The 21898-nt window shown below is 43.3% G+C and overlaps 1 protein-coding gene across 1 annotated transcript in view; it reads left to right on the plus strand.

The window, feature by feature from the left end:
* LOC129817306 (sodium/potassium/calcium exchanger 4-like) overlaps positions 1-21898 on the plus strand; it is a 79030-nt gene that overhangs the window by 39273 nt on the left and 17859 nt on the right. The window contains exons 3-12 of the mRNA XM_055872401.1: positions 5744-5820; positions 9668-9742; positions 10081-10165; positions 12811-12914; positions 14496-14570; positions 14820-14845; positions 15034-15087; positions 15800-15897; positions 18754-18923; positions 19203-19347. Of these exons, the coding sequence (XP_055728376.1) occupies positions 5744-5820; positions 9668-9742; positions 10081-10165; positions 12811-12914; positions 14496-14570; positions 14820-14845; positions 15034-15087; positions 15800-15897; positions 18754-18923; positions 19203-19347 (909 nt within the window). The remainder of the gene's footprint in view (positions 1-5743; positions 5821-9667; positions 9743-10080; positions 10166-12810; positions 12915-14495; positions 14571-14819; positions 14846-15033; positions 15088-15799; positions 15898-18753; positions 18924-19202; positions 19348-21898) is intronic.

Raw genomic sequence — 21898 nt, forward strand, 5'->3', positions numbered from 1 at the left:
CCAAACCATTGTTAGACTAATTCAATGAACTGTTGTAGTTTTTGGTTCTTCATCAGATATTTGGCAGCCGTCAAATAAATATTTTTTGGTTTCAAATAACTAGCATATATTCAAATACCTTCAAATATAAATTGGTTTTCTTAGAGGTATTCAAAATACTTAGATAATATTTTATTCTGAGACCTGTATTTGAAAAAAGAAAATATTTACCTTGGTAGTCGAATATAGTTTTTATAGAGTTTCAACTAACATGACTATTTGAAAAGTTTGTATTTTCAAATATACAAAACTGTTCTGCCCAGGTCTGGTATGGGGCCTAGTTGACTCACTGCATGTGATTTGAAGTTACACTATGGCAATACACAAATGTATGGTGTGCCACTTGACATTCATATCAGTGCCAATTTTGGACATTTAGGTGCTACCCAGATATTCCTATTTTATGTATGGCTAGGTGGTGAGAGACTGCGTTTTTTTGTTTTTTTGTTGACCATGCTCAAGAATGTTGATTCCAATCCAACAAGAACTTTAGGCTATTTCAAGGTTGACTCATGTTGAAACTGAGAGTAGGCTATGTATCATTCAAAGGTATCCCACAAGGTTACCACACTGACACATTGTTTCACACTAAAGAACTGGAGCAACGCGCAGAACGCAGCAGAGACTTTCCAGTTTAAAAATACCGTCAACTGATCCACTGACTTGTCAAATGTGCCACCTTTTTAAACCTCAAGCCTACACTAGTGGAAAACGTCTCAATTAACTTGTCTATATGATTCAGTTCTTTGGCTAGGTTTGGGACGCGACATTTAATCAAGCAGCACGTGAGCACCCTCCTTCTGCCGCCGCTGTGCTCTGCCTGCTGTAGTGGTAACCTAGCGATCTCCCTGCCTATCCCCTTGTGGAAACGACTGTTGACGCATGTTCAAGTCTGGACTGACCTCTGCAGGGAGGTACAAGGGCAAACTGTGTGCAGATGGTGTCTGGTTCACTGTTTACATCGCTTTGAGACCGGGAGAGAGGTGACCAGACCCCTCTGCCCACCCAACTGTGCGCTAGCTCCCAGCTCTCGGAGGCATCCTCTAAAGCCTTTTGGAATACTGACTGTCTAAACAGCAAGTTGCATGTGACCAAATTGGATTTGTGTGTGTTGAGACAGCAGTCATTTGCTGGCATGGCTATGCTAGTTGTCATAGTAACAACAAGTGTGTGCGCAGTGGTGTAGGCTGATTGGTGGTGCTCCTGCTTCTTATCACTCAGAAGTTATGTAAGGTGACCACAATGTCTGCCATGGACCTTTCCCAGTTAATTTGAATGTTCAAAGTCATAGTGTAAGAACACTTTTAAAGCCTTAATGGATAAGATTATCTAACTTTTAAAATGTGTCCTTTTTGGCTAGCCAAGGCAGTCAACAATTATCACCCTAATTAGCTACCACATGTTCTTGTCAAACTGTCAACAGTGTAGCTAGCAAGCAACAATATATGCTAAATAAGTCTATAAACCACTTGAGGGCAAATAAATCAGATTTGACCGTTCAGACACAAGTTGCATGGCCAGGAATCAGATTTGTATCTACCACCTACGAAGGTGGTTTGAAAAGCGGCTTGAAATATCTGATTCCATGTGCTTTTTGGCTGTTCAGACTGCAGGAAAAATAACAGATTTGAATCAGATATGCAAAAATATAGGATTTAACTTCAAACTGCTATTGTGAAGAAGGTTTTTAGTACCTTTGCCATCATACTTCTGGGTGGGTGCTTTCAAGACAACTGGGAACTTGATGAGTTTCCGACTTGGAATTCCGAATTGGATGACGGTTCCAAAAAAATGCTCCCAGTCGTAACTTATTTTTCCCCCAGAGTTCCCAGTAACACACTGAAGTCGGAAGTCGGACATTTCTGAGGTTCATGGTTCCCAGTTGTTTTGACCATGGCATTATACCACGCACACAGCCAGACTTGATTGTGTTGTATCACTAAGGGGCTGTGACGTTAGCTACAGAAAGAGACCGAGAGTGATGGCGGGTAGAGCCATTCAATTATTGATTGATTCACAGATCTCCCGAGTCGGTAATTAAAAGATGCATCAGACAAGGAAAGGAAAATGTGGGTGATTAGGCAACAGAGCGGATTAAAGCGCACTATAAGAAAGGGCAGAATATTATTGTTTACTTGGTTGGCAGCTCTATTTTCGATTCCTCTAAGCTTTGTAGTCATCATTTTCAAGTGATTTGAGAGGCTACCTACTGTATTTGCCGAAGTACCATAGGCCTATTTAAGGCTGTTTACACAGGCAGCCTGATTCTGATGTTCTTTTCTTCACTAATAGGTCTTTTGACCAATCAGATCAGCTCTGAAATAGATCTGATGTGAAAAGAGCTGATGTGATTGGTCAAAATACCAATTAGTGGAAAAATGATCAGAATTGGGCTGTCTATGTAAACAGTGTTTTATTGTTACGTTACATGCCGCTCAAGTAGCCTAAAGACACTTGTGCGCAGCTGTCATGTTCTAATTAATTGCACCTCTGATCTTGTGAGCAGTGGAGCCTACGCAACGCTTTTGCCACATTACATGGTTTCATAAATAAAAGGGTCAAAATTTAATGCATGATGAAATGTTTATCCAAACTCAATTCCACATACTTCTTTGTTTATATCTGTAATGACATGCAGCTTCTGACCTTGAAGACTCTCTCATAGATTGTATAAGTCTCCATGCCTTACAGAGATTTCAGAGGGGGTGTGGTGTCACGTGGAAAAGGACTGATACCTGTGCTAATATAAACAAATCACGCTTCTAGCGGAGAGTCAGTACCACTGATAATGACCAAGTAAATCCTGGACCCATATCTGAAGTTTACGGCCCTTTTTTTAACCTCGTCCCTCTTTTTACCTGTATGCCTACTGGGGGAAGGGATGTCAACGACTACTGTACATCCCATATGATATCCCTTCGAAGAGTTGGGCCAAAGCAGTGTTGCCTGATTTACTAACCCAGAACATGGGTTAGTAAATCAGTCATGAGCGCCATCTAACGTTAATAGGCGGTGGATTGCATTAGGCGTGTGGGACAGGTTCATTGTCTCAGGTGATCATTCTCATTTCATGGGTCCATATGCGACAGAAGATCAAAATGCATTGGTGCTTTCTGTGTTAAACTGTGCGTAGTACTTCTATGGGAATGGTAATGCATGATTGTTTCAGTTTCTTTTCCAATTATCTGTGGTAAGCATTTTTATCAAGCCACATGCAAATGCACCAGTACATCAAAACAAGTCCCTACGGTCTATCTGATCTAAATGTAGACTACTGTGTATTTTGGACAATCTATGATTATATAACTTCATGCTCTAGTATCCGTGCTGCCTGGCACATTATTGTACATTATGTAAGAGATAGGAAGAGAAGGCACATGCAGGTGGGTGTACATCTGACCTGTTGTGGACTTAACACCAGTCCTAATACAGACACTAGCTGCTCCCATGGAGGGCCAGTCTGTTTCATTCTGCTGTGGCCAGAAGCTCATAGGAGTGACCACGGTCTTGGGCGGTACAGGGGTCAGTACTGGGGTCAATAGAGTCAGCGGTCAGGGTTGCCTCCCACAAATGCACATTTGTGGCCTGCTGGATGTCATTTTGCAGGGCTCTGGCAGTGCTCCTCCTTGCACAAAGGCGGAGGTAGCGGTCCTGCTGCTGGGTTGTTGCCCTCCTACGGCCTCCTCCACGTCTCCTGATGTACTGGCCTGTCTCCTGGTAGCGCCTCCATGCTCTGGACACTACGCTGACAGACACAGCAAACCTTTTTGCCACAGCTCGCATTGATGTGCCATCCTGGATGAGCTGCACTACCTGAGCCACTTGTGTGGGTTGTAGACTCCGTCTCATGCTACCACTAGTGAGAGCACTGCCAGCATTCAAAAGTGACCAAAACATCAGCCAGGAAGCATAGGAACTGAGAAGTGGTCTGTGGTCACCACCTGCAGAACCACTCCTTTTTTGGGGGTGTCTTGCTAATTGCCTATAATTTCCACCTGTTGTCTATTCCATTTGCACAACAGCATGTGAAATTTATTGTCAATCAGTGTTGCTTCCTAAGTGGACAGTTTGATTTCACAGAAGTGTGATTGACTTGGAGTTACATTGTGTTGTTTAAGTGTTCCCTTTATTTTTTTGAGCAGTGTATATATATGTATGTCAGTCAGTCCCAGTTGAAAGTTTGGACACCTATTCATTCAAGAGTGTTTATTTTATATTCACTCTTTTCTACATTGTAGAATAATAGTGAAGACCTTTCCCTTACATCAAAACTTAGAACTAACACATGGAATCATGTAGTAACCCAAAAATGTGTTAAACAAATCTATATCTATTTTATATTTGAGATTCTTTATAGTAGCCACCCTTTTCCTTGATGACAGCTTTGCACAGTCTTGGCATTCTCTCAACCAGCTTCATGAGGAATGCTTTTCCAACAGTCTTGAAGGAGTTCCCACATATGCTGAGCACTTGTTGGCTGCTTTACCTTCACACTGCGGTCCAATTCATCCCAAACCATCTCAATTGGGTTGAGGTCGAGTGATTGTGGAGACCAGGTCATCCAATGCAGCACTCCATCACTCTCCTTCTTGGTCAAGTAGCCCTTTCACAGCCTTTAGGTGTGTTGGGTCATTGTCCTGTTGAAAAACAGATGATAGTTCAGCTAAGCGCAAACCAGATGGGATGGCGAATCGCTTCAGAATGCTGTGGTAGCCATGCTGGTTCAGTGTGCCTTGAACTCTGTGAAGTGTTTTTTTGGGCTGCAATCTGAGGTGCAGTTAACTCCTCTGCAGCAGAGGTATTTCTGGGTCTTCCTTTTCTTGTGATGGTCCAGTTTCATCATAGTGCTTGATGGCTTTTGGGACTGCACTTGAATTTTCTGCATTGAAGTACCTTCATGTCTTAAAGTAATGATGAACTGTCATTTGTCTTTGCTGATTTGAGCTGTCCTTGCCATTAATATGGACTTGGTCTTTCACTACACAGGCTATCATCTGTATACCACCCCTACCTTGTTACACCATAACTGATTGGCTCAAAGGCATTAAGAAGGAAAGAAATTCCACAAATGAACTTTTAACAAGGCACACCTGTTAATTGAAATGAATTCCAGATGATTACCTCATGAAGCTGGTTGAGAGAATGCCAAGAGTGTGCAAAGCTGTCAAGGCAAAGGGTGTCTACTTTGAAGGTTCTCAAATATAGAATATATTTGATTTATTTAACACTTCACTATTATTCTACAATGTAGACAATAGTCAAACGAAATAAACTCGAATGAGTAGGTGTCCAAACTTTACTCGTACTGTGTATATATATAACATTTTATTTGTGTCAATTTCGACCAGCCCACCCAACAAAAAAGGGTCCGGCCCATCTGGCATTTGCCAGAATTGCCAGACGGCCAATCCGTCCCTATTGGAAAAGTTCAGGTAGTACATCCCGGCTTTATAGGTTTCCAAACGTTTACTCCTCATTGAACATGCTTTTTAAGTATTACCTCAGTCTTTTTTTTTAGGGGTTGAGGAGGATCGTTTGGTGACATAATGCAAATTAAGTAATGTTGACTTTGAAAGTCTTACCAAGCTCTCTTTCAGTGCCGCCATCACACAAGGTGAACTCATCCTTGGTTGTGGACAAGGGGGCATCTGGGACATCAGTCACATTACTGACACACCGTGATGATGTTGTTTTCTCTTCTCAGCTATCAAGGAGTTCCCTGAAGACATGTTTTCCAACCACGAGCGCAAGAGTGGTGCCGTCCTGCTGCACATCGTGGCGGTAAGAGAGCGCTTTGAATGCTTCTATTACTAGGTATACGCTTTTATCACTAGCCCAGGCCAAAATTAACCTATTGTTCCCACACCTAGTTAGTGGACACTTCTTGATTGCCCCTAATACTGTAGGTATGAAAGGTGTAAGCAATATAAGAATGACTCCACCTAGACCTTACTCTTCGAATGATGTGCTGGAGTTTCCACCAGTGGCGTCATGCACGACAAATGTTTGTGGGGGGCACTGATGCCTTCATTCAATATTTTCACATTAATACTTTTTTATCTTCTCTTTTCATATAATGAAAATGTAAAATATTTAAGGGTCATAGGACCCCTCAGTTTCAATGGACATCTAGAACCCCCCCCCCCCCCCCCACCACATTCTTTCAGATGTACAAGGATGATCAATAGGTGTCTCGGTAGTGGGCTAAGGGTTGAATTTGGGCTGGTAAACCGCGATCTCCTTTAACGACAATACACCTCAGCTTGATCTCACACCGGGGAGAACTACTTCCCCCTCAAGGCCGACCGCGGTACTCCAGGCATTGTTAGCAGAAAACAGTATCCCCCATTGTAGTGAATGAAAAAATGGCAATCTTCGTGGTCAAACTTTGTGTCAATAACAATGTTTGGAAAACATATCATGATACTAATAATTGCATCTAATACATCATTTGCATAGTTAATTGTTTAATTCCAGAATTTTAATAAATTTCTTCATTTCCTGCACTAATGTGTTATCATTTACACGCTGTCACGTTTCTTTCGTCTTAGTATGCCTCTATTTATTTAACAACACTTTTCCTTGACAGAATAATGATTCTCCTATTTGACTGTGCATTTTCAGGCAGTTCTTACTTTGGTCACTAGAGGGCGTTCAGGCTATTTCTAAGGGTCTGTGCTCCCGAAGTTGTTGACTGTTTTTGTGCTTGCCAGCAGGTCTCAGCTATTAGCAGCAAATGGCAAGCAGTTTCTTACTGGCAATAAAAATGTATAATTGCCATCCTGCGCAGAGCATGCGCAGACCAGCTGGCTGGTGTGTTTACGGACATATTCAATCGTTCCCTATCCCAGTCTGCTGTCCCCACATGCTTCAAGATGGCTACCATTGTTTCTGAACCCAAGAAGGCAAAGGTATCTGAACTAAATGACTACCGCCCCATAGCACTCACTTCTGTCATCGTGAAGTGCTTTGAGAGGCTAGTCAAGGATCATATCAAAGGAGAAGATCGTGGACTTCAGGAAACAGCAGAGGGAGCACCCCCTATCCATATCGAAGGGACAGTAGTGGAGAAGGTGAAAAGTTAAGTTCCTCGGCGTACACATCACAGACAAACTGAAATGGTCCACCCACACAGACAGTGTGGTGAAGAAGGCGCAACAGTGCCTCTTCAACAGCTTACAGACGGTAGGCAATTAGTGTGTTATGAAAACTTAGGACACTAAAGAGGCCTTTCTGCTGACTCTGAAAACACCAAAAGAAAGATACCCAGGGTCCCTGTTCATCTGCATGAACGTACCTTAGGCATGCTGCAAGGACGCATGAGGACTGCAGATGTGGCCAGAGCAATAAATTGCTATGTCCGTACTGTGAGACGCCTAAGACAGCGCTACAGGCAGACAGGACGGACAGCTGATCGTCCTCGCATTGGCAGACCACACATAGCTATCTTGAAGCAACACCTGCACAGGATCGGTACATCCGAACATCACACCTGTAGGACAGGTACAGGATGGCAACAACAACTGCCTGAGCTACACCAAGAACACACAATCCCTCCATCAGTGCTCAGACTGTCCGCAATAGGCTGAGAGAGGCTGGACTGAGGGCTTGTAGGCCTGTTGTAAGGCAGGTCCTCACCAGACATCACCGGCAACAACGTCGCCTATGGGCACAAACCAACCGTCACTGGACCAGACCGGACTGGCAAAAAGTGCTCTTCACTAACAAGTCACAGTTTTGTCTCACCAGAGGTGATGGTTGGATTCACATTTATCGTAGAAGGAATGAGCATTACACTGATGCCTGTTTATTGTACCTTTATTTAACTAGGCAAGTCAGTTAAGAAAAAATTCTTATTTGCAATGACCGCCTAGGAACAGTGGGTATACTGCCTTGTTCAGGGGCAGGACGACAGATTTTTACCTTGTCAGCTCAGGGATTCGATCTTGCAACCTTTCGGTTATAAGTCCAACGCTCTAATCACTAGACTACCTGTCGCCCTAGGTAGCTACCTGCCTGTACTCTGGACCAGGATTGATTTGGAGGTGGAGGGTCCGTCATGGTCTGGGGCGGTGTGTCACAGCATCATCGGACTGAGCTTGTTGTCATTGCAGGCAATCTCAACACTGTGCGTTACAGGGAAGACATCCTCCTCCCTCATGTGGTACCCTTCCTGCAGGCTCATCCTGACATGACCCTCCAGCATGACAATGCCACCAGCCATACTGCTCGTTCTGTGCATGATTTCCTTCAAGACAGGAATGTCAGTGTTCTGCCATGGCCAGCGAAGAGCCCGGATCTCAATCCCATTGAGCACGTCTGGGACCTGTTGGATCGGAGAGTGAGGGCTAGGGCCAGGGCCATTCCCCCCAGAAATGTCCGGGAACTTGCAGGTGCCTTGGTGGAAGAGTGGGGTAACATCTCACAGCAAGAACTGACAAATCTGGTGCAGTCCATGAGGAGGAGATGCACTGCAGTACTTAATGCAGCTGGTGGCCACACCAGATACTGACTGTTACTTTTGATTTTGACCCCCCCCTTTGTTCAGGGACACATTATTCCATTTCTGTTAGTCACATGTCTGTGGAACTTGTTCAGTTTTTGTCTCAGTTGTTGAATCTTGTTATGTTCATACAAATATTTACACATGTTAAGTTTGCTGAAAATAAACGCAGTTGACAGTGAGAGGACGTTTCTGGTTTTTGCTGAGTTTATCTATCACGTCAGCTGTACTGAAATAGGATTATATTCTTCTCTCACACAATGGTAAGGAACAATAGCCTGGTCCCAGATCTCTTTGTGCGGTCTTCCCAACTGCCATTTGGGCATGACAATGATCATAAGAGTTGGCTATACAGCACACACCGAGATCTGGCACCAGGCTAGGAGAAAATGTTTAAGCGATAAATCCATTTTTCGAAGTGATGGGATCAATCGCAAATCAACCCGGTCATTCCCATACTGTTATTTGATTTATTTTGTTCCTTTGCACCCCAGTATCTCTACTTGCACACTCATCTTCTGCACATCTATCACTGCATGGTTAATATTTATATTGTAATTATTTCGCCTCTATGGCCTATTTATTGCCTTACCTCCCTTATCCTACCTCATTTACACACACTGTATATAGACTTTTTCTATTATTATTGTATTATTGACTGTATGTTTGTTTATTCCATGTGCAACTCTGTGTCACACTGCTTTGCTTTATCTTGGCCAGGTCACAGTTGTAAATGAGAACTTGTTTTCAACTAGCCTACCTGGTTAAATAAAGGTGAAATATATATATTTTTTAAACTCCTAGCCCCTACCCAACTAGTCAGTTGTTTATTTCTGAGAGGATCGGAAGGGTATTAATTCTACCTAATCCAGTAGTAGCTGTTCCATCTTTCTGCCAGATATGATAGGTAGCATTTTCACCACATTTCTTACTTGATGTATCTAATCATAGCTGTATCTCTTCTTTGATCTAGTGCTCTTCTGTATCTCCTCTTCTTTGATCGAGTGCTCTTCACGTTCATCCTTCACCTCTCCTTCATTACTTCATTGAGATCTTCCAGGTTTCCTATCTGTTCAGCCAAGTTAACGTTTCAGACAAACTGACTCTTCTCTCCCGTCTCGACAGGCCCTCTATATGTTCCTTGCCCTGGCTATAATCTGTGACGACTACTTTGTACCATCGCTGGAGAAGATCTGTGAGGTGAGAGACCGTTGTCAGGACACACAATCTAATCTGGTGAAACTGGTCTGAGACATTAGCATGGGCCACCATGGCTCTAGCATTATGTCCTTACCACGGGTGAGTTTTCAGCTAACTTAGTAGCGAGGACAGCACTTTGCTTCTCTCGAGTAATGCTTTTGATAATCAATATTTTCTGCGTGAACGGAATCAAATCTTCCTAAAAAAGTACTTTGCTATTGTATGAGTGGTCTTGGTTGTCAAGATGATGGGCCACATGAACCTACAAAGCTTTTGGGAAGCTCAGCCCTGACTAACCACTCTTGTCTCCTTTCTCATTCTCTCTTTCGGTCTGTTAGAAACTAGACTTAAGTGAGGATGTTGCCGGAGCCACTTTTATGGCAGCTGGGAGTTCCGCTCCTGAGCTGTTTGCCTCCATCATTGGTAAGATATGACACGCGCAAACGCCATCGCACACACACACACACACACACACACACACACACACACACACACACACACACACACACACACACACACACACACACACCAATACACACAGGCACACTCACACACTCCTTTACACAACACAGAAAACTTGGAAACCCAGAACTAAGATCCTGTCAAATCTGATGGTATTTGTCACATGCTCCGAAATCAACAGGTGTAGACTTTACCATGAAATGTTTGCTTACGAGTCCTTACCAACGATGCAGTTTCAAAAATGAAATAGTAACACAAGGAATACAATAAAATACACAAGAATAGAGTTATATATTACAGGGACGACCAGTACCAATGGGCAGAGGTACGAGGTACCTGATGTAGATTTGTACATGAAGGCAGGGTAAAGTGAATAAGATATCAGGATAGATAAGGTATTTGAGGTAGATATGTACATGAAGGCAGGGTAAATTGACTAGGCATCAGGATAGATAATAATAATAATAATAATAAGGTATTTGAGGTAGATATGTACATGAAGGCAGGGTAAAGTGACCAGGCATCAGGATAGATAATAATAATAAGGTATTTGAGGTAGATATGTACATGAAGGCAGGGTAAATTGACTAGGCATCAGGATAGATAATAATAATAATAATAATAAGGTATTTGAGGTAGATATGTACATGAAGACAGGGTAAAGTGACCAGGCATCAGGATAGATAATAATAATAAGGTATTTGAGGTAGATATGTACATGAAGGCAGGGTAAAGTGACTAGGCATCAGGATAGATAAGGTATTTGAGGTAGATATATACATGAGGCAGGGTAAAGTGACTAGGCATCAGGATAGATAATAATAAGGTATTTGAGGTAGATATGTACATGAAGACAGGGTAACGTGACCAGGCATCAGGATAGATAATAATAAGGTATTTGAGGTAGATATGTACATGAAGGCAGGGTAAAGTGACCAGGCATCAGGATAGATAATAATAATAATAATAAGGTATTTGAGGTAGATATGTACATGAAGGCAGGGTAAAGTGACCAGGCATCAGGATAGATAATAATAATAATAAGGTATTTGAGGTAGATATGTACATGAAGGCAGGGCAAAGTGACTAGGCATCAGGATAAATAATAATAAGGTATTTGAGGTAGATATGTACATGAAGGCAGGGTAAAGTGACCAGGCATCAGGATAGATAATAATAAGGTATTTGAGGTAGATATGTACATGAAGGCAGGGTAAAGTGACTAGGCATCAGGATAGATAATAAGGTATTTGAGGTAGATATGTACATGAAGGCAGGGTAAAGTGACCAGGCATCAGGATAGATAATAATAAGGTATTTGAGGTAGATATGTACATGAAGGCAGGGTAAAGTGACTAGGCATCAGGATAGATAATAATAATACGGTATTTGAGGTAGATATGTACATGAAGGCAGGGTAAAGTGACTAGACATCAGGATAGATAATAATAAGAGTGAAATAAAGAACAGAGTAGCAGCAGGAAATGATGAGTGTAAAATTGTATGCGTGTATGTATTTGTGTTTGTGTTGCTGATGTGCATGCGTGTGTGTGCGCGCGTATGTAGTGTGTGTCGGTTTAGTTTTGTGTGGGAGTGTAATTACATCAGATGCTCGATTAGGTTCTGGGGGAGATGTATGATAAAAGACACTAACGACTTCTCCACCTCCCTAAATGGAAATACGGCCAAAGCATGTCCCATCCACTCCCGACATTTGAAAGACGTGAACCCCTGCGAATGTGATTTGTCCAAATGACCAGTGACAAAAACATTTGTCTTTAGTCTTCACATCCCACAGTCTGTTGACAGACGCTACGATACCATTCAATCCTAGATTTTAGTTTATTTTGATTTAGTCACATGCACGTATGTAGTTGCAGTGTACAGTGAAATTCTTAAGCTCCAACAGTGCAGGGGTAGGATGTCCGGAGGGGGGCAGGAGGGAGACAGTCGGAGCAGGTAGCTGACTATGGTGGTTATTCAGCAGCCTGATGGTCTGGGGGACAAGCTATTGGCTGATAGTACAAGATTGATAGTACAAGCTATTGGCCATTCTGATCGTTTTAGCCATGATGCTCCTGCCTGTACTGCCCACGTCTGAGTGATGGAAGTGGGGAGAACATGCCGTGGCTCTGGGGACTGAGGTCCCTGATGTTCTTCTTGGCCTTCTTGTGACACCTGGTGTTGTAGGTGTCCTGGAGGGCTGGCAGTGTGCACCCAATGGTACCCATAGGCACCCTATTTCTGTCCACGAGAGATTAACCAACACACCAACGTCAAAATTCAACTAAAAGTCAGACACACCTACACACTAGGGCTGGGGTCAGTTAAAATTAAAGACAGTCAATTCAGGAAGATATTTTAATGTAAAATTCCAAAAGGCAAAAACGCATGAAATAAATAGCTACTCTTCAGTTTATTGAGAAGTCATTGAAAATAGCTGCAGTTTTTTAGTAATTTTGTATTGGTATTTAAGTTTACTTCCTGAATTGACTGCTTTCAATTCGAATTGACCCCAGCCCTGCTACACACAAACACACACACACACACACTCCCAGATAGTTGTTGTCAAGGCTGATTGTGGTTGGCTGCCTCCCCCTGTACAGGTGTCTTCATCACCCACGGTGACGTGGGGGTGGGGACAATCGTCGGCTCAGCGGTCTTCAATATCCTGTGCATCATCGGCGTGTGCGGAATATTCGCCGGACAGGTGTGTGTGTTTCTGTGCACATGCACATGCACATACACGTGGCTGTTTCTGTGGGTGTGTGTCTGTGTGTGTGTGTGCGTGCGTGCATGTGGGTCTCGTTTAGTGCAGCATATGCATTTAGATCACTTATGGGCTGAGAAGAAAGATTGAGTTCTCCTATGGGGAACCATGTCTAGCAATTGCTCACAGCTGTCGTTAGTCTCTGGAAAGCATATTTCTGGTTCCGTATTCACAAAGACTAGGATTGCTGATTTTAGGATCATTTTAGCCTTTTAGATCATAATGAATAAGATTCCATGGAAAGGGGGGACCTGATCCTAGATCAGCATTTCTAGTCTGAGATGTTTTATACACTATATATACAAAAGTATGTGGACAAACCTTCAAATTAGTGGATTTGGATATTTCCGCCACACCGTTGCTGACAGGTGTATGTGTATAAAATCGAGCACACAGACATGCAATCTCCATAGACAAACAATGGCAGTAAAATGGCCTTACGGAAGAGCTCAGTGACATTCGACATGGCACCGTCATAGGATGCCACCTTTCCAACAAGTCAGTTCGTCAAATTTCAGCCCTGCTAGAGCTGCCCCGGTTAACTGTAAGTGCTGTTATTGTGAAGTTGAAACGTCTAGAAGCAACAACGGCTCAGCAATGAAGTGGTAGGCCACACAAGCTCACAGAACGGGACCGCCGAGTGCTGAATCGCGTAGTGCGTAAAAATCGTCTGTTCTTGGTTGCAACACTCACTACCGCATTCCAAACTGTCCCTGGAAGCAACGTCAGCACACTGTCTGTCAGGAGTTTCATGAAATGGGTTTCCATGGCCGAGCAGCCGCACACAAGCCTAAAGCCACCATGCGCAATGCCAAGCGTCGGCTGGAGGGGTGTAAAGCTTGCCGCTATTGGACTCTGGAGCAGTGGAAATGCGTTCTCTGGAGTGATGAATCACACTTCACCATCTGGCAGTCTGATGGACAAATCTGAGTTTGGAAGGTGCCAGGAGAACGCTACCTGCCTGAATGCATAGTGCCAACTGTAAAGTTTGGTGGAGGAGGAATAATGGTCTCGGGCTGTTGTTTATGGTTCTGCCTAGGCCCCTTAGTTCCGTTGAAGGGACATCTTAACGCTACAGCATACGATGACTCTCTAGACGATTCTGTGCTTCCAACTTTGTGGCAACAGTTTGGGGAGGCCCTTTCCTGTTTCAGCATGACAATGCCTCCGTGCACAAAGGAAGGTCTACACAGAAAAGGGTTTATCGAGATCGGTGTTGAAGAACTTGACTGAGCTGTACAGAGCCCTGACCTCAACCCCATCAAACACACCTTTGGGATGAATTGGAACGTCGTCTGCGAGCCAGGCCTAATCGCCCAACAGCAGTGCCCGACGAATGCTCTTGTGGCTGAAGTCCCCGCAGCAATGTTCCAACATCTAGTGGTAAGCCTTCCCAGAAGAGTGGAGGCTGTTCTTGCAGCCAAGGGGAGACCAACTTTTGTCCACATACTTTTGGTCATGTAGTGTATCTGCAGGGATGTGATCTCTTTTGTGACTGACTGTTTCTCTCTCTCTTTCTAGGTTGTCGTGTTGGGTTGGTGGTCTGTTTTCCGAGATTCATTCTACTACGTCTTGTCGATCCTCGCTCTTATTGCGGTAAGTCTGACAGTGAAATGCACATCACATGTGATGTATGCGACCATTAACAATATATTTAAGTATTTTATTAGGATCCCCGTTAGTTTTTCCGAAAGCAGCAGCTACTCTTCCTGGAGTCCACACAAAACATGAAACATGACATAATACAGAACATTTGTAGACTAGAACAGCTCAAGGACAGAAGTACATATTGAATAATTCCTAACTGCCATTTTCATTTCTGCCTGTGCTCTTTTTTCCCCCCAGTTCATCTACGATGGGAAGGTAGTGTGGTAAGCGAGCCCCACCTCTTTTCGATTGCTCCTTAAATAATACCTTGAGGTGATGGAATTTGCATTAGTTGCGCATCTGACCTGTGGGGCTCCTTATTGGGTGATGTGATAGGATTTAATTGGGCTTCATTGGGTAACTGAGATACGATGTGATTTCAGTGGTTGTCTCTCTGTTGTGTCCGTCTCAGGTGGGAGAGCCTGGTGTTGGTGGTCATGTACTGTGGATACATCCTCATCATGAAGTAAGTGCTGCACTACTGAGTCAGTGCCTTTACAAAACTCAAGGTGTCACGCCCAATGAAATTGATGTGGTGGGGGAGACAGATTTAAGTCATTAAGGTATCTTCTATATTTTCGAGAAATATATAAAGACTCAATGCAATGATATTGAATTTGAGTGCCCTTTGATTTTCTGCAGGCTGGAAGATTTTCACCTGTCTGTCTCTGTCTGGCTGTGTGTCTGCCTTGGTTCATCCAGGTCACTCCCCTAGTAATAGTCTGTCTCTCACTTGTGCTCCGACTGCCCTTCTATGACCCATTTATGATGCCACTCAGAGAATAACCTACTACTCGCTGCCCATTTCAGATACCATCCTATCTTGCCCATACGGTTCGCTTTATAACCTATGTGTGCATACATACAGTATGATGTCAAATATACAGCATGGTTTCACATTTACCAAAAGTTGCAGGACTGAGTCTGCCACAGTTATTGTACACGTCAACAGTTGCAAACGTTTTGCTGCAGTTCACTGTATACATAGGGACAGTTTCCCGGACCCAGAGATTAAACCTAGTGCTCGAATACAAAGATATTTGAATTGAGATTAAGTATGTTTATTAATCGGTGTTCAGGAAACTGTTCCTTAGAATTTACAGACCACTGCATAGTGTTCGGTTATTGTTTATTGGATGTTGATGAAAAGAGTGTCCCTCTCTCCCCTCTTCTCCCAGGTTTAACCAGAGCTTGCAGAAGTTATTCGCGAGTAAAGACAACAAGGACAAGAATCAGGCCAATGGTAACGCAGCGGCCAGCACCGAGATGCAGGATGGTAATGCTAGTTATGATGACAGTGTGTGGGATGCCGTCCCCATCATTGCCTATACTCAGCACGGCATTAGGTAAGGCTAACCAGGCAGGCTGTAGTACACACCAAAGCTTCTTTCGAGACATGGGCTTATTCTCTGTATCTTTACTTGTTTTCTTTTAACCCTAAAAGTTGAAGAAGACTAAAATGAACTATTGGTCGTTTCTGATCAAATAGGGTTGAGGGAATGGCGGGCATTCTAGTTCAAATGTCATTAACTTCGATGACTCATCTTTGCGTTTGTCCCATTATGGCATCTGAGAGCACGGGCAGCGCCGTTCAATCAATCTCCATTTTGAAGTAGTCAAATTTATTCTGCTACTCCTTCCAACAAACAAACTGAAAGGGTGCATACTGCCACCTGGATGATGTTGTTTGAACAGGTATAAAGCCAAGGTTGCCAATTTACTGCCACCTGTAATTATGGAACGTAGACCGTCTTTGAGCACGCTTTCTCACGTGGAAAAGTATTCTCAAGCTAAAGAGGGAACGCCCACTTACAGACAGGAACCGCGGCCATTTTTTTCAATGGCGGTCTTTATGCAACATCATCATTAACCACCATCTTTGAGTTGACTACTTCAACATGGTATAAGTCCTTCATGCGGTTGCCCATGCTAAAACAGGCTTTTGGACACCATAGCTTTCTGGATGGAAGTCTATAAGTTGGGCAGGACTATGAACTTGTGGGTTCATGGGAGTTGGGTAGGACTTCCTCTGTCAGTGTGGTGAAGGTTTTTCAGTTCTACAATCTCCATTCTACTGTGCTGACTAACAATGGGATAAAGGTAACCTTCAGCTCAACCACAGCACTTGGCTCTATCTCTACCAGAGGAGGCTGGCGGGAGGAGCTACAGGAGGATGAGCTCATTGTAATGGCTGGAATGGAAATGGATCGAACATATGGAAACCACGTTTGACTCGGTTCCATTTATTCCATTCCAGCCATTACAATGAGCCTGTCCTCCTATGGCCCCTCCCGCCAGCCGCCTCTGATCTCTACCTCTCTCTCTCTCTTCCCGGCCGCCTTATCTTTGGTATTAATGTCATAAGAGGGTTGTAACTTGTCTCGATGTGGCCATATCTTCCACTTTCTTTCCACTAATGTCAAAGCGCCTGTCTGTTTAGCCTTACCAAACCCACTGCTGCTTAATGTGTGTAGTGTTTCTGCATGCTAGATTGCAGTGTTTCTCTGCTTGTCTCTTGAGGTATCAACCCACTGACTTGTGGTAATAAATATCAAAATATAGTTTGTCAGCTTTGTTTTCTTAGTATGCATGTCAATTTATATATAATTAATAAACTTCAGAGTTGAATATAGAACCCTTATCAGACCCTGAATTTGGCCATTTTACCAGAAATATGTGTAAAACACGAGAACTTCTCACGGCAAGGTGTTTTTACACCTTAAATGGATTTTTGGTGTTTGATGGTTTTTGCTTGCACGTTTGTGTGAGTCAGGGTTTCTGTTAGCTGGTAATAGCCGGCATTTGGCTGATAAAATAAATTAATTGAAAAGCAGATGAAGATAATTGCTGCTGGCCAATTGTCTGGGAGAAGAAGAAAAATCCCATTGTCAAGTAATGCTTTATAGCCTCTTCATTGATGTAAATACATGACTGGTCATGCTTATCGGTCTATAGGTATATTTGCATAATTTATTGGAAATAAATTGGTGCGTGGACAATATTTTCGTTATGCATCTTATTAATCACACGCGAAACAGCATAGAAATACAGAACCTTTTGAGCGGAAAATCTGTCAGACGACGTGAGAGCTGCTGCTACAGTAGCTCAAACAGCAAATGAATAGCCAACCGAAGGCCTGCTTCAACACCACTTGGCAATGAGCTGGAGGCAGTATATGCATTTTGAAAACATATACTTGTTTGAAACCCGAACGTTTTACTATATATTACGAGGCATGTCTTACCTTCAAAATAGCCTAGACAAATTCAGACCATATCCGTGGAGGCAATTATTTTCTATGAACATTCATTGTCCAGTAGCCAAAGGCACAATCCTAGTCTTATTAACAACCCATCCTAGTTGTTTCATCAAATCTCCCCTCGTTCTACATTTCTAACGGGGTTTTCATCTGTCACATGAAACCGCTGGCTTGTGCGGTGCACTTTGACACCGGTGTTTTCCCGTTAATTGCATGATGGAACAAACATTCACGCGTAGCCTACGGCCGTGTGAGCATTGCTGCGCTTCTAACGTGAAGAAATAATAGTTGGTCAACATATTAAGCTGAACATTCTGATCTGTTGCATCAGACTCATTACTTTTGAACTTCTTTTTTTATGTAGCTTTGGCTCCTGGTTGTATGAATTTGGGATCTATCGTCCCACCACTGTCTCAGTCAGTTTGGAACAGGCTGTTTCTTTCTCGACAAGCTGACAAATAGAATAGGTCAACTTCTACTATGGGGGATCGTCTATTGACATAGGGTAGTGATTTCACTTCTCTTGTTGGCTGAGGAAACCAAATGTGGACAGGTATTCTTCATCTTCAAAGTGCACATCAGGATTCAGTAAGAAGGACATCGTTGCGTCCTCGGTTTGCATGTTCTGTTCATATGAATTACCATAATCTAAATGCGATTCCTGTCATTCTGAGCACCGTGGTGGACGCCCTAATTCGGATATGCACCCAATGCATATGGGTCCGGTACATTTCTCAAATGTCCGGTAATTTAAAATGCTGCTCTCAAATGTCCAGCGCCACACTTTCCTAACAGAAATCCTGGTGTGTGTGTGTGAGAGCGAGTGTCTGTGTTTGTCAGTTATGACAGTCTAACGTGTCTATCCGTCTCCAGTCAAGCCCAGTAAGGCTTACAGTCGTGGGTCTGTGGTCATGGTCGATGAGATGATGCATGCCAACCCTCCGAAGATGCGCTTCCCCGAGGCCGGCCTCCGCATCATGATCACCAGCCATTTTGGACCCAAGACCCGGCTGCGCATGGCCAGTCGCCTCATCATCAATGAGGTATGGATTGAGAGGGATGTAACTGCAGGAAGATGGTTTGTTTCCATGTTAGAGAATGCAATGATCTCATTTGTATAGATTTGATAGTGCTGTCATTGCTGTACTGTTGACTACTGGGTCGTGTTCATTAGGCATCAAACGAGAAAAAAACAGACTGAATCAGGGGGGACTATCTGGACTTGGTCCAATACCAAACACTCCCTTTCATTTTTCTTTGAACAGCATTTTCCGATGTGTGCCCTAATGAACAACTCCCTGTTTTGCCTCTTCCTGTGACAGCGTCAGAAGCTGGTCCAGGGTGCCAACGGAGTGGAGACCCAGGTGCTGGAGGGGAAGGTGGATGTTGAGAACGGCAACGTGCCTGAGGACAAGCCTGCAGAGGAGGAGGCCGAAAATGAGACAATCTCCCCCTTTCATATCCCTGGTGTGTGTGTGTATTTGCGAGTTGTTTATCCAGAGAGAGCTTGACATTATTGTGGATAGTACATGTTTTGATGTTAAGATATGGCTCATCAGATTTAAACATTTGCTTACACTTCAGTAGACGTGGTGTCCTTACCCAAATTATCCATTGACTATTATATCATGACTGATTCTAATGATCTTTGACAGAGTTATGTGCATGACAAACACTGCTTCAATGTGTGTATGAAACCTCCAAGTGCTTTATGATTGAAGTAGCTGACGAGTTAAATTGGTTGTGTTAGTGCTGGGCAAGACCAAATACCTGCACCTTAACCCTGCAACTTCGAGACTGCTGCCCTATGTTCAGTCATTGAACACTGGTCACTTAAATACCGTTTTACCCACTTCATATGTACAGTGCATTCGGAAAGTATTCAAACCCCTTGACTTTTCCCACATTTTGTTATGTTACAGTTTTATTATAAATGTATTAAATTGTTTGTTTCCCTTATCAATCTACACACAATACCCCATAATGACAAGCAAAAACTGTTTTTTGTATTATATATAAAAACACTGAAATATCACATTTACATAAGTATACAGACCCTTTACTCAGTACTTTGTTGAAGCACCTTTGGCAGCGATTACAGCCTTGAGTCTTCTTGGGTATGAAGCTACACGCTTGGCACACCTGTATTTGGGTAGTTTCTCCCATATTTCTCTGCAGATCCTCTCAAGCTCTGTCATGTTGGATGGGGTCTCTCCAGAGATGTTCGATCAGGTTCAAGTCCGGGCTCTGGCTGGGCCACTCAAGGACATTCAGAGACTTGTCTTGAAGCCACTCCTGCAATGTCTTGGCTGTGTGCTTACACTCGTTGTTCCGTTGGAAGGTGAACCTTGTGGGAGCTAAACTCATTACTATGATAACATTTCCATTATTAGCAGCATCTAGGCTGTCCACTGTAAAGTGCTGAGACAGAATGGCTATATAAGGAATGGAACATATAGGACCAGGGCCCCGCTACCATTATAACCTTTACAGCTGTCAGATGTGGGCGTTAACAAGCAAGAACTGAGACTGAAAGACAATGGTGGCGAAAGGTCAAGGAGTTATTTTCCTATAGAGGGAGGAGACTCTATACGTTATGCAAAGACATAATACTATAAAGGCAGTGCTCTGTGATAAGAGATTTGAGCTGTTTCATGAAATTGCTCGGCTCTGTTACTTTGTAATAAAGTCTAACTGAATCTTCAGGTTCCGGTATCTGTGCAAATATTTGTCTCAAGATTTTCGACAACCTTCGTCCTAGTCTGAGATCCTGAGCGCTCTGGAGCAGATTTTCATCAAGGATCTCTCTGTACTTTGCTCCGTTCATCTTTCCCTCGATCCTGACTAGTCTCCCAGTCCCTGTCGCTAAGAAAGATCCCCACAGCATGATGCTGCCACCACCATGCTTCACCGTAGGGATGGTGCCAGGTTTCCTCCAGATGTGAAGCTTGGCATTCAGGCCAAGGAGTTCAATCTTGGTTTCATCAGACCAGATAATCTTGTTTCTCATCGTCTGCGAGTCCTTTAGATGCCTTTTGGTAAACTCCAAGCGGGATGTCAGTTGCCTTTTATTGATGAGTCTCTTCTGTCTGGCCACTCTACCATAAAGGCCTGATTGGTGGAGTGCTGCAGAGATGGTGTCCACAGAGGAACTCTGGAGTTCTGTGAGAGCGACTATCGCGTTCTTGGTCACCTCCCTGACCAAGGCCCTTCTCCCCCGATTGCTCAATTTGGCCGGGCGGCCAGCTCTAGGAAGAGTCATGGTGGTTCCAAACTTTTTCAATTTAGGAATGATGGAAGCCACTGTTTACATTTAAGTCATTTAGCAGACGCTCTTATCCAGAGCGACGTACAAATTGGTGCATTCACCTTATGATATGTTCTTGGGGACCTTCAATGCTGCATAAATGTTTTGGCACCCTTACCCAGATCTGTGCCTTGAAGCAATCCTGTCTCTGAGCTCTACGGACAATTCCTTTGACCTCATTTGCTCGGACACGCACTGCCAACTGTGGGACCTTATAAACAGGTGTGCCTTTCCAAATCATGTCCAATCAATTGAATTTACCACAGGTGGACTCCAATCATGTTGTAGAAACATCTCAAGGATGATCAATGGAAACAGGATGCACCTGAGCTCAATTTCGATTATCATAGGAAAGGGTCTGAATACTTATGTAAATAAGGTATTTCAGTAAAAATAAAATGTTTTCACTTTGTCATTATGTGGTATTGTGGGTGCTGCACTGTTGGAGAACACACACATTTTGCTACACCTGCAATAACATCTGCAAAATATGTGTACGTGACCAGTAAAATTAGATTTGACCTAGTTTTTCCAGGACCAGAACACTGTACTAGAATGAGTTGTACGTCCTCCTAGGGAGTTGTTCTTCGCCACTGTGCTCCTGCTTGCTCTTTGGAATTCTGGGCTTTGTTACTTTAAAGCACTTTGACTTGATATCATATTAAATGGGCCTTTATAAATACATATGGTTGATTTTACCTGCCCCTTCAA

The sequence above is a fragment of the Salvelinus fontinalis genome, chromosome 20 (genome assembly GCF_029448725.1).
Source record: "Salvelinus fontinalis isolate EN_2023a chromosome 20, ASM2944872v1, whole genome shotgun sequence".
NCBI classification, from domain to species: domain Eukaryota; kingdom Metazoa; phylum Chordata; class Actinopteri; order Salmoniformes; family Salmonidae; genus Salvelinus; species Salvelinus fontinalis.